At 27.6% G+C, this 13,794-nt stretch overlaps 1 protein-coding gene and 1 pseudogene across 2 annotated transcripts in view; one reads left to right on the forward strand and one right to left on the reverse strand.

Moving 5' to 3' along the window:
- The window catches only part of LOC145183845 (lysosomal-trafficking regulator-like), a 49,239-nt gene that overhangs the window by 13,300 nt on the left and 22,145 nt on the right, over positions 1-13,794 (reverse strand). For both annotated transcript variants that reach the window (XM_090086423.1, XM_090086422.1), the window contains exons 18-28: positions 10,743-10,982; positions 10,471-10,644; positions 8,569-8,856; positions 8,235-8,430; positions 6,949-7,628; positions 6,546-6,632; positions 6,299-6,384; positions 6,009-6,126; positions 5,737-5,846; positions 614-685; positions 409-488 (exon numbers count right to left, since the gene is read on the reverse strand). In XM_090086423.1, coding sequence (XP_089942549.1) covers positions 409-488; positions 614-685; positions 5,737-5,846; positions 6,009-6,126; positions 6,299-6,384; positions 6,546-6,632; positions 6,949-7,628; positions 8,235-8,430; positions 8,569-8,856; positions 10,471-10,644; positions 10,743-10,982 — 2,131 coding nt within the window. The remainder of the gene's footprint in view (positions 1-408; positions 489-613; positions 686-5,736; positions 5,847-6,008; positions 6,127-6,298; positions 6,385-6,545; positions 6,633-6,948; positions 7,629-8,234; positions 8,431-8,568; positions 8,857-10,470; positions 10,645-10,742; positions 10,983-13,794) is intronic.
- On the forward strand, positions 2,217-3,611 carry LOC149889427 (uncharacterized; annotated as a pseudogene).

Below are 13,794 nucleotides of genomic sequence, written 5' to 3' on the forward strand. Positions count from 1 at the left end.
TATCATTTACAGACTTCTGTTGATATTTCTTCTTTGGACTTTAGTACTTCTTTATTATATATTTACTTGTTTTCAGACACTAATATATATGCTAATAGTTAACAAAAATATTACTTGGTTATTGCTTTAAGTATTTAAAAAAAGCATGGAATCAATTACTGAGTGTTTTTATGTAATAAAAGGATCTGTGTTTAATAGAAGTAATTCTTTAAAATGATGATTTCATCACTATGCTCATACTCATGAAAAAAGGTAATTGTAAAAAACAAAGACTTTAACAAAATTATCTAGTACTTGAATCCAAGTCATTTCAAGTAATCCTTGGATTACTTGAAATGACTTGGATTCCTAACTCAGTGTTTAAAAATTTATACTTATTCCTAAAAATATTACTACTAAATAAAATACTTGTCTTTCTCTTTACATCGATGCATTCCAACATCAATTGCACATCCTTGTACATCTGAAAATAAACCATCTGACAAGTGCTGAAAAAGAAAAACAATTTCATTCTGCATATTTTCACGTAAGAATATAACTTCTGAAGTTTTTTTTAAAAAAGAATCAAACAAACATAAGCTGAAACAACATTTCATAAAACCAGTTGCCATACCAACAAGCTTTCTTGACCAACCAGTCTAACAACAAAAGAAATTGACTGAAACAATCTCTTTTCCAGCTTGAACTACAAAGAAAAATCACTAGTTAATGGTTTTAACATATAAACTTAATGCAAGTATTCTTTGCTAAAACATTTCTTCGCTAAGATGTACAAACAAACAAAAAGAAAGACTGATTTTTTCTTAAAGAAAAACTTTGTATTAATAGCAGCCATACAAAAGTTTTAAAAATAATTAAAGTTACTGGAATTTCGGAGGTAGAAGGTAAGATTTTATGAGCAAGTATTTGTTACAAAATAAGAGGATAATATTGTTACAAAAATCCAAATAAAGTAAAATAAATAGAAAAAAACATCACTAAACTTTTTTAAAAGGAAGAAACTCATTTTTTTAAAACATAGAATCACACAAGTGTGGTCAGCAAACTAATACTTCTCATTCAATATTCATATTAATAAAAAGACGAAACGAGGCAATCATAGTATCTTAAATAATGGCCTAAAACAAAACATGTTTGCAATGATTATATCTGTTACTTTCATTTGACAAACTTTTGTTTCTTCATCTTTCTTGCTGTTCTATGGGTCCCCATGCATTCACTTTACTAAAAATAGCTATTTTGTTTCATGTAGGGCTAAGATAAATTACATCATCAAGTGATGATGTAATTTATTTTAGCTCTGCAAGAGCCTATCATCAAGTGAATCTATTTGGTGAATCTATTTGTTGAATCTATTTGTTATCTACAGGGTCTTCACCGTACCTGACTTTTCATTAGAATTGTACCTTGACATTGTGCAATAGTCAGGTACTATAATAACAGGCCTTGACATCGCGCAATAAAGTTGTTTGATTGAAGGCCAATTTATAATACTACTTTTACATTTTGATTTTTTACTTTAAGTGAAGTCTGCAATTGTGCATTTTTTAGTAATTTATGAAATTATATTGGTTGATAAGTTATATAAAGCAACTTTAGGATTTAACAGCTAACTAGATACTGTAATAACTAACAGTTTATAAAGTTGTATTAATATTGTCGAATTAATGATAAGTTACTTTACCAGTTTTAAAAATGACCATCTATTTTTAAAAATGTACCACCAAATTGTTTACCAACACCACCAAACAAAGCACACAAAAAAATGGCAGCAAGCAGATTTCAAAATGTTTTACCAGATGATTTAAATGTCTTACTAAAAGATGATACACTTGTATTTGATGACATTTAATCTATGTTCATTTATAGCAATGATTGTATTGTATTTCAGCTTAATGAAAAAAGTTCACACACACACAGTCAAAAATTTTCAAACTTGGTGTTCCTTTATTGCTTTTGGAAACTTTTGATGATTTTTCTTTTGTTGCTTATCACAATGGCAAAACTTGTGATATTTCATCTTTAACTACAAACAGAATAACATTAATAAAAACAAAATCTGCTTTATTTGAAGCAGTTAGATTTTTGAAGTCTATAGAAAGTTCTCACCAATCTAATACTCTATTTTTGAGCACTTTGATGCCATGAGAAAGGTTATTGTAGGTAAAATTTTATATACCCCAGTTATTATATGCTGGGCATATGAATATCTTGCTATGCGACGAAGTTTGTATGACTGTTTTTGGATTGACTCCAAGTTGCCAAGTATTTGAACTCTAACACAGCTGACCTCAAAAATTAGCTCAATGAATGACTTAAACTTCATAAATAGTAAATTCTTATGAGTTCAGATCCAATGAAAAGAAACTGTATTCTTTTAATTGATGAAGTGTATGTTAAAGCTTCACTTCTTTATCAGAGGGCACTTTGTTTGGTCATGCAGTAAACCACCCTGAAAAGTTGGCTACAACAATTTTATCATTTATGATAAAACATCTCTTTGGGGGTCCAGAGTTGATATGTAGAGCTCAACCTGTTGCAAATCTTTCAGCTGAATTCCAATTTGCAAAATGTTAACTAATTGTTGATACAAAAAATAATATTGATAATGGTAGGACATTAGCAATAATAACTGATGGTAACCAAATAAATCAGCGATTTTTTGCAACATTTAAAACAGTTGAAAGTAAAACATAGTTATCAACATCAGGTACATTTTTATTATATGATTATGTGCATCTTTTAAAATCTATACGAAACAATTGGTTAACAGAAAAGACTGGTCAGCTTCAATTTTTGCATAATGGAGCACTTTTCTTGGCTAAGTGGAGTGATTTAGAAATGTTATATAAAGCTGAGTGCAATAGTCTTTTTAAACTTTCTAAACTTACAGCTAAATCAGTTTATCCAAAACCAATAGAGAGACAGTCTGTGAAGTTGTGTTTGTGTTTTTTTTGTGAAGAAACAGTTGCTGCTTTTAGAACCCAGACATTGAAAATAAAGCTTTTGAAGGTACTGCCATATTTATAGAAAAAGTTATTTCTTTTTGGTGTGTTACCAATGTCAAAGTACCTGGTGCTGGCATTCGCTTTAGAAATGAATTATGTGGTGAAATCCACTCAGTTGATGATCCACAGTTACAATTGTTACATGAAACTGCTAAGCTGTCAAATTTTATAAAGTCTTTTGGTAAACGAGTCCAACAGCTTACAGAAGATACCAGTACACCAATGGCACATACATGCTATGGCTTAATTGATTTAGTGGAAATGTTATTGAGTAATGGAGCCAAATATGTTTTGTTAGGTTGGTTTTCAAAAGATTCAATTAAAAAAGCTTTTTCTAAGCTTCACAGGGATCAGGAGGTACCTACTTTGTAAATGCTAAATCTGTAATTGAAAAAATACATATTCAACATACCAAATTGACTTTAAAACTAGATATTGCTCTAGATGGCATTAATGGTCATACTTGTGATATATGTTGCAGAGATACTTCTACTGATGAAAAAGAACTGCTGGATAATTTGCATAATCTTGAAAACTCAGTTAATCAGTCAACATTAATAACTATAGTTTACATAGCTGGCTATGTGTAAAAAAGTAAAATAAAAATTTATGATGATACAACTAATTATTATTGCAAATATGGAAATTATCTGAATAGTCTAAACAGGAGTGGACTTCAAGTCCCTACTGATACTCTTGTCCAATGGTCATTATTTTGCTTTCTATTTTTTCCAGGTGCCACTGGGTCTTTATGCAGGACCTTTTGTATTACTCAGTTTCAATCTATAGCTCTATAGCAGCTAAGTTTAGACTTGAAATAACAAAAAAGCAATGCAGAGTATATTCCAATATTTTGCTAAAGAATCATGCACTTATCACCACTCCTAGTAGTAACAGAGAGTCAAGGATGAAAATACTGAAGTTATCATAACTTTTGTGAATTTTTAGTTTTTCATTTTTAAAATTTTCTTGTTACACTTTTTAACCGTTTTTTTTTTTTAAGCCTTTATAACTCAATATATTTGGAGTTGTAGATATTTACTTTATAGATATATATATACATAAAAAGATTGTTTTTGTAGGATGGATTTTTTTGTTGATCATTTTCATCATTATATTTAGGCTTTTAGTTATCCACTCTTTTTGTTGATTACAGAATTGTATTTAAAGAAAATAATTACCAACAGGTTTTACTTATGTTTTTAGTCTTCAAATTGTGTTAATTATAACATTGATATTATTCTGGCAACGTGAAATACCGCAAAATATATTGATTTTTGAAGTGCTGCTATTTTTCTCTAATAATTTTATTTTTGTTAGTAATTTACATGAGAAAATTCTAAAACTCTAAAATTAATTTGCTCTTCATAAATTGTGTATCGATTAAAGTAACAAAATTTTTAATTGGCCTTCAGTTTTTTGCAGCCTCTTGCACAATGTCAAGGCCTGTTATTATAGAAGGCCATGATTATAACCATTTATGTGAAAGTCTGATTTCAAGCTCCAAACAGTTTTAATGCTCTGTACAATCACTTTTATCTACTCCAAACTCTGGTAACTTATGGTGCTGTTGACACACAGGTAGCAGAGATTGTAATTAAGAAAATGCAAAAATTTGATTAGATTTGCATTATTTTATGACTTTGTCCCAAATAGTTAAAGAGGCTTTGATTGCTGCTCTAAAAAAATATCACTAATCAAAACTGATTTCAGAAGAGTTTATTCAAAATCAGTTGCACACTTTCAGGAAAAGAATTAGTCAGATTTTGTCACACAAAGATCAATAAGTTGGTTTGATGCATTTAAAATTGATCCAATTTTTCTTACTTTTAATCCAGGGATCCTATTTAACAAAATGCCAAGCAAAAAGCAGCAAGCACAAAGTCACCAATGACTGTGCTGAGCAACAGACTTCAATAAAACGTGCTTACACTTGATAGAGCTAAACTTTAAACTTTAGATTATCAAATGAGAACAGGATGAGATTCCTGTTTTAATTTGATCATCTGAAAATTTTTAATTCTTTTATAAATGAACTGTAAAAGAAAAACTTTTTTACAGCAGAGTAGAAAGTCAATCATTCCTTACACTTTTATAATGCTTAATGAAATAATGAAATGCTTTGATAAAACAATGTATGAAACACCTAAGTAACATTTATATTCCATCAAACTCATGCAAGAATTTTACCGTTTTATCACCATTATTTAAGCTTTCAATTTTGAACTAGTTTTCTTGAATACAAACCACATCAAATTAGAAACTAGCGCAACTGAAACTGAATTATTATTATTTTTTTATTACAGAATTTTGAATTGGTCTAGCATACATATTTTATTTCATTGTGCATGTATACAGTCAGTAAACATATTTAAACATGCATCATTAACAGGTAGTTTGATGTTTTACTATGAACAATGAACAAAATGATGAATAAGCATATAAAGTCTGACAACAATAAAAATTTCCCTTGATAAAAAATGTATATAGAAAAATTTGTAAGCTTTTTTCTTATTAAGAAATAAAAGCTTTTAAGAAGGTATAGCTACTCAAATGTTTTGGGAAGGTATGGCAAACTGTTTTGGGAAGGTAAGGCAAATGTTTTGGGAAGGTATGGCAAACTCAAACTCAATGATAAAGCTCTAAAAACATGAAATATCAGATCTAAATATTTTTACATCCTTGTTATAAATAATATAAAAATAATACAAAAGCTAGTGAATTTTACTTCATTGGTCCCAAATTTTCATTGCACAACCCAATCACCACATTAGCAATTATGTCAGCAAAACCATTTTCAAATGCTAATAAAGGTAAGCGTTCTTGCTCATCTAAAATCTTTGAATCAAGAAAATTAGTTGTTATTTCTATATTTTTACTAAGACAGTCATTTTATTTTTTTTAAAAAATGCTCACAAAAAACAAACACTGTTTAAAGTTTGAAAGCAGTCCAACATAAAAAATAATTTTGAAGAACTAAAAATTTTAAAAAGAACCCACTTTGATAAAAAACTTGACCAGTAAGCCAAAACCTGCAGGCTTCTGTATAGAATCTTGCAAAAGAACCATACATGGTGCAATCATTATTCTTTTTGCATCTTCAATGGTTTGTTTCGAACTTTCAAAGAGAAATCATGTAATTAAATCTAGCATGATTATCAATTACATATTATGTTCATAATTATCATAATTATCATGATTATCAATTCTTAACATTAAAAAAAAAATAAAGCCATTTATTGGAGCAAGAAAACTAAATAAACTTAAAAATTAAAAAATAAAACAAATACCTATTATCTTTTAACAGCACAGGTGTAATCTTCAGGACATTTAAACAAAGTTCAATAATCTTCACAGTAACTTCATGTTGGTGAAGCTTTTTTTAAAAAAGCACAAATTGTTTTGTTAATTAAAATCAATACATTTTATTTAGAAAATATTAGAAATATAGTGCCATGATAACAGATATGATAACACAGTAACAGATATAAAAATCCTGTTAACATGTTACTCTCTATTAAAGGTTTTAACACTTACAATGTTTGCCAATAAATGAAACCCCATGAACTTGTTAAAGTTAGAAAAGCAATCTCTACCTCCACGTTCCAAATATATAAACAGGTTCTAAACAAACAAAACATCTCTTTTAAAATAATTAAAAGTTTATAAATTAAGTAACTATATTATGTATTTAATATGCATTAATTTATAAATATTTAATAATTTTAGTTTTAAGTAGTTATAAATGATAATTGGTGTAAGCAATCACAAAGATATACTACAATATATTAAATAACTTGATTACACATAATTGTAATACAGAAAAATTAGACTACAGATACATGCTTGATAACTTTATAATAAAATGTAAATCTTAGATGATAAAAACAAACTATACAGATTTTTTTTATTTTTAACTTTAAAAACAGCATTCACATACCTCTAAAGCTATTTCTCTTAACTTATCAGAGGGTTGATTCACTAAAACAAGCAAGTGCTCAAATTTTAGTATGTTCCCAAAAACTCTTTTAAGAAGATTGTCTGGCAAAAGCTTTAATGTAGATTGTAATAATTCTAACAAGCCAAGTCTTAAGAAAAAGAGACAGTCAGCATCAGGTGAATTTATCAAATTTGTATGAGGTGTAAAGCTGCCCACCTTTTGTTCAATAAAACCATCAACAACTAGATACTCTTCATGCCCTTCAAATGATGATGGAAGCTCAGAATCAGAAATTATATCATACTCTTGAGACTCAGTAAAATTTGTTATTGTGACCACTTTATTTTTTAAAGAATCAGCAGAAAATTTAAGGTGAACTGCACCATCTGATTGTATTCTACGATGCCCTGGCATCCTCAATGTGTTTGATTGCTTTGGTGGCTTTGCATTACATAATGGAGATGAGGAATCAGAGCTATTATCATTGCGCAAAATAATTACTTCTGAGTGCATAATACTTCCAGGTGTTGAGTCTTTTTGAGAAAGTATCACTTGAGGTGAGGTGCTACGATCTTTTATAGAAAGGCCTAATTTCTCTTCTGCATCATTAAATGATGAAGTTCGTCTTGATGACTTTTCACTCAGCAATCTTGAATAAGGGCTATGTTTGCTTAAAAAAACTAAAAAAAAACAAACATCTTTTAATCTTTTAGCAAAATAAAAAATTAATTTCTGTGAGAAACAATATATTAAAATATTACTTATAAATCCTATATAAAAATAATAATATATATTATTTGATATTTACCACAGAATTAATAACACAACCAAACTATTAAAAAAAAAACATCATGTAAATACACTCAGGTATTTTTTTAAAACTTATATCTATTTTTGTATGGGAATATTTTGCTTAAAAATATAACTAAAAATATAACAGTCAACTTATTAGAAGTTCTTTAATACCTTGTTTTCACTGAATACTTTGCTACAAGTAAAAGCAGCTTTGAATTTTGAGTGAAGCAAAAAGGCAAATTTTTTTGAGGTGAAAATGAAGCATACTCTTATTTATGTACAGTATTATTTGTGTTTTTTCTTTAAAATTTTCTTAAAATTCTTTTTTTAATAAAGTTATTGATATTTATAAACCTGACTACACAACTAAATCAATGTGTGAATAATATAAAACCAATATAAAAAAGATAAGATTGAAACATGTGTGTTTCAATCTTATCTTGATTACTTAGTATGATAAAGAAAAAAGATTAAAAATATTTTTTTGGAACCTCTTGGAATTAAATAAAAGTTCTTTGGTGAGTGAAGATTTAAAGTATCAATGGTTGGGTGTGTAGCTATAAGGAAACTGCAAAGAGACTGCAACACTGGCAAATCAACAGGTTTTCCCAACAGATTATGCACAATATCAACATATAAGTTGCACAATGATGGTTCTAGTTTTGTGGCTTGTTCTTGCTGCAATTCCTATTACAAAAAGAAAAATAAATTTTTTAGAAACCATTAAAAGAAAAATAATGAAAAGAGCCTTTTTCCCTTTTCCATCAAATAAAGGTTTAGTATTAAACAAAAGATTAAAAGCAGTGAAAAAACTAATTTAATTACCCTGCAACCCATAAGCATATTCTCTACTACACGAGCTCGTTGAAATTGCATTACATTAAAATTATAATGTGGGTGGTCAAAGCGCACCAAAAACTTTAAAACAGTAAGGCAGATTTCATGAACAGCTGAACCTGCCCTTCGTAAAAATTTCCAGTTTTTCAATAAGAGTTGCAAGATGCATACATTTCTCACAACAGCAGTAGTAGATGGGTTTACAACAAATTCAGGAATTTCTCCATCATACAATGGGTAAAAGACTTGCCCATCACAAATTGATTCAAAAAGAACCTAAAAAAAAAAAAAAAACATTCAATAAATTCTTTTGAAATTGTTGTACACAAAGGCGTGATTGCAAAAATAAATGTATAAGTGATAAAAATGAAAAGAAAATAGTATCTAGTTTTTGCATTTACATTTATATTTGAAAATAAAAAGAATACAGTAACAAATGAACTGATTTTCAAATTATATTACAGTAAAGGTATAGGAAAAAAGTGTTCATACAGGTCACATTTGGGGGATTTATTTTTTAAAACAATAAATTAACATTACTGATCTGGTTATGATGTGGTTCTCGGAGGAAAAAGCATCTTAAGAAACATTTTTTGTTCAATCATTCAAATATTTCCAACCAATCAACCAGATTTCCCATGAAAGTCTATGTAATATTTTACAGCAAATAAATAGGAAAAAAGTGTTCATACAGTTCATATGTTAATTCATACACAGTTCAAGAGGAAATTATATTGGGCTGCTGCTGTGGAGTTACCCTACTTTACAGTTTAAGGCTAAACTATGTATTTCTAAGCAATTTATGATGCAAAATTAGTTCATTTATAAAAGTGGCAGTGAAAATATCTCTGAAATCTAAAAAAATATTTTCAAACAAATAAACAAAAATTTGTTTGAAAGTTCTAAAAACATTGCATCTCAGCTGGTAAATGCTGCAAGAACATCTATAACAGCAAAGACAACAAAAAAATAAAAATGCTGGATTTTAAGCTTGTAATTCTTGAAGAAAACCTTTTAATAGTTATGTAAATCAGCATAAACATTTGCTAAAACATAAATGTACCAAATGAATTTTGGAAAAAGGCTACATTCAGTGACAAAAGTAAATATAACATGAGATTCAGATGGATTAAGATTTGTTTGGAAAATGACAAATGAAGTACTTAAACAAAGAATATCAAATTGACAGTAAAACACAATGGAGGTAATGTAATGACGTGGGAATGTATGGCAACCAACAGTGAAACACAGTGGATGCAAAGTTGTGGAAGTGCATGGCAACCAACATTGTTGGAAATTTTATATTTATTAAACTATGATGAAGAAATTGAACATTTTAAGGAAAAGTTTATTTCAAAGGGCACAAAAACTTCAATTCCATGATTTTACTTCCAAAAAGATAACAATCCAAAACATACAGCACATATAGTGAAGCAATAGCTGCTTTATAACATTGGTTATATGCTCCATTCATCCCAGATTTAAACCACATTGAGAAAATTTGGGAAGGACTGGATAGAAGAATTCAAAGTGCTGAAATTAAAGACAAAACCAAAGTATATTCAAAAAATATTAACTATATTGTTACATCAACATCTTAAATAAATAAAATGTATGAGCCTGTTTTTTCCTATACCTTTCTTGTACTACAATTTGAAAATCTCTTCTTATACACATATTTATCACTATACACATGTTATTTTAAAATATAAATGTAAATGCAAAAACTAGACACTATTTTCTTTTCATTTTTATTATTTGTAAATTTATTTTTGCAGGAATGCTTTTGTGTACAATTATTTTGAAAGAATTTATTGTATGTACAAACATTTGTTTCCAACACTGTATATTGATAAAAAAAAAAAATTGTATGAATGAAAACTAACATACTTTTAGAAGTTTAAGACCAGGCTTGTTTGGGGTACAATCTAACACATGATTTATGAGAACGTAGCCAGCCATATCATTCATTTCTCTCTGCAAGTACAGACAACAAGTTTGACTAATAAATATAGTTTTCAACACAAACAAATGGACTTCTTCTGAATGTGAGTTTTCAGCAACCTGAAAAAAAATATATAAAAAATATATAGAGAAAACATTCATACTTAAATGCATCATGTTTTATAAAAAACAATCTCATATTTATGGTTAATGCTCACTAAAGCATGAAGAAATATCAGCACAGCAATTCCACCACAATTGTTTAATGCTTCAAGAAAGCTATAATGTGTATTTGATTGAATATTTCCTAATAACTCTACATTAGTCGTGATGCCATCATGTTGATCATCATTTTCATTAAGGTATGTATGTTGTATCTTTCCATTGGTTTTTAACTGGGGTATAAACTGGAGAAACTCATTGTACGAACTTGGATTGTACACAAGCATTAATGAAGACTAAATTAATCATAAAAAACTTGAATACAAATTTAAGTAACAAATCAAAATTATCATTTGAAAATACATTCATGATAAACACATCAAGAATTAGTCCCTTTTTAGGTAATTACTACTATTTTTAGTTAATACTATGAAAATGCAATAACATACAGTTATTGTATATACAATATATATTATGCACATACAATATATATTGTATATACAGTTAGTGAAAATACAATAACATACAGTTATAACTATAAAATACAAAATAAAATATGTAAAAAACAATTGTAAGTTGTTTTAAATTTTGTTGCAGCGAGAATATATGTATGGGATGCAACTACACGTTGATCTGAAATACATTTAATCACTTTGCAAACTTTTATACAACTTAAATATTTCTATTAATTCTTCTAAATTCTTTCCAACATTTCTTTACATGATTTATATTGTCTTTATATTGCTGTGTACTTTATCCCTCAAAACAAAGCTCTCAAAAATGCCTCTTCCTTTTTTACTTTATTCAAGTATTTTCCTGCACTTTACCTTTTTTTAAAACTTATTTCCCACTACTCTCCTTTCCAACCAAAAGTTCTTTTAAAGTGAAATTTCCATTATTTCTGCACAAATTCTTTACACTTTCATCTTCATTTTTAAAAGAATTGAAAATTAACTTGGTAGACCTGCAGAAAGAACAGCTTTTTATTTCTTATTTATTGTCTCTGTATAGCTGTATATTTACAATAAGTTTATCTTATCTTTATAATAATTAGTGTCATGTAAAACTGCGTAAAAAATTTTATTTCATTATTTTTTACTATAAAATTTTAAAAAGTGTGGGTTTTTGTTTTTGATTTTCAATGTTTTTTTTGCGCTAATTAATTTTGCATAATTAATTGCGCATAATTAATTTTGCATAAATTAAATTTCTTTGAACCACATAAAATTTTTTTTTTTTGACACTTTAAAAAACTCAATTGGTGATTATACTCGCTGAAGAACCATTATTACAGCTGATTGCAGTAATAAAAGACAAATTAAAAAAACCCAAGAGTATTTTAAAATCTTCAGGCAAGAGCTCTAAGGGTAAATATTGCACAGAAAATTTGATTATTTAGAATAGAAATATCATTTGAAACATAAAACACATAGAGTAATAAAAATGTTAGACATCACACTATTCATATTCTTCAGGACTGGAAAAAAAAAAAAAAAAAAAAAAATGGCAGCAGCAAATACTTAAATTTGAAGGTTTTTTTATTTTAGAAGCAAAAAAAGATGCCATTGTCTTTTAGAAGTTCAATTCAAGTCTAACTTTAGAGTTTTTAGAATACATAACAGTTAAACATAAAAACTAGTTTTTTTTTCAACAAGTTTTTTAAATAATTTATAAAAAGGCTTTGTTAGCATTTGTAATTTTATTTTGAAAGTCAAACATGTATCCAATTAACATGCCCTAAAAATTAATTAGTATTAATTTGTATTTGTATAAATTTAGTTATTAGTAATCAAAAAAATAAGTAACTTTTTAAGCTTACACAAAAATCCTAACAGTTTTCACCTAACTAGAATTGATTGACAATAATACTTAAGAAGTGTTAACTCTTATGTTTTTTTATAAATGGCTCGGTTGGTGTACAATATGGTTGTTTGCTTGTATGTAGAAAGCTAACATTTTTGTTTAATTTAGATATATGAATGGAACTACATATTGAAGATAGAATCTCTCAATTCCTGTCCTGTCAACATTGTAAAGATTAGGGAATCAGTTACTTACAGATTTAGTTGATGACAACTATTTTTATTTGTTCGACAAAAAAGTCTTGTTTAATTTATTTTTTTAGCTAAAAGTGAAATTATACATGAAACAGTTTATTCTATGAATTTTTAGGTAATCTGAATATTTTTCAAAAGCCTTACACACCCTTAACAAAAATTTAAAATTGAAAAAACATATATACTTATGTTCTATTCTACATCGTAATACATCAAAAAAAGTCCTACCCTAAATAATGATAATAATGATCTAAAACTTCAAAAACTTAAGTCAAAATAAGAAAGAATCAGTAAGATCTATAGCTTATTTCACCCTCATATTTTGCACATAATTGTTTTATGATCTAATTAAGGTTCTCTTGAAGTTTGAAGCAACTGGTTTTTCACAAAATTATTGAAAATCACTCATATCTACTATATACAGAATAACACAAATGATGAGAAAAATGAAGTGCTTACTGATAATTTATTTTATTACAACTGTCAACAGGGATTTTGAGAAAGGGCACAGCATATCTGATTGATATTTCTTCCACATTACAATTTTATTTTTTTTTAAAGCTTGCTTTTGTAGCTCTTAAAAATAAATGTAACTTAGTTGTATTGATTTGGTGATGCTGAATTGTGTTAGTAAGGAAGTATTAGTTTGTAAGAGATTGTGATGTGGGTTAGAAACAAAAGTTGAGAAATTTATAGTGATAGAGATATTATATTTATATTACTATCAATATTTGAGAAAGTCATCTAGTTAGAAAGTCACTATTTATATTAAAAGAAAATCTGAAAATAAACATATTAACACTTAACTGCAAAATTAATGCACCACTTATAAATTCCAACTTATTTTGAAAAATATTATGTATTTCTCGGAATTATCGATTTCAAAGATGATAATAATCTTTATTGTTACAACTTTGGTAGGTTTTATTTCGTTTTCCTTATTTAATTTTGAAATCATAGCAGCTTTTCATAAGTAGCATGTTTTGCTGTAATTAAACCTCACTTCTAAAAGAAAAGTATGTATTGCTTTTAAATGGATTTAAAAAAAAAA

This window comes from Hydra viridissima, unplaced genomic scaffold (genome assembly GCF_058129835.1).
Source record: "Hydra viridissima isolate aposymbiotic clone 2 unplaced genomic scaffold, HvirCarnegie_v1 scaffold_4, whole genome shotgun sequence".
Classification (NCBI taxonomy): Eukaryota; Metazoa; Cnidaria; class Hydrozoa; order Anthoathecata; family Hydridae; genus Hydra; species Hydra viridissima.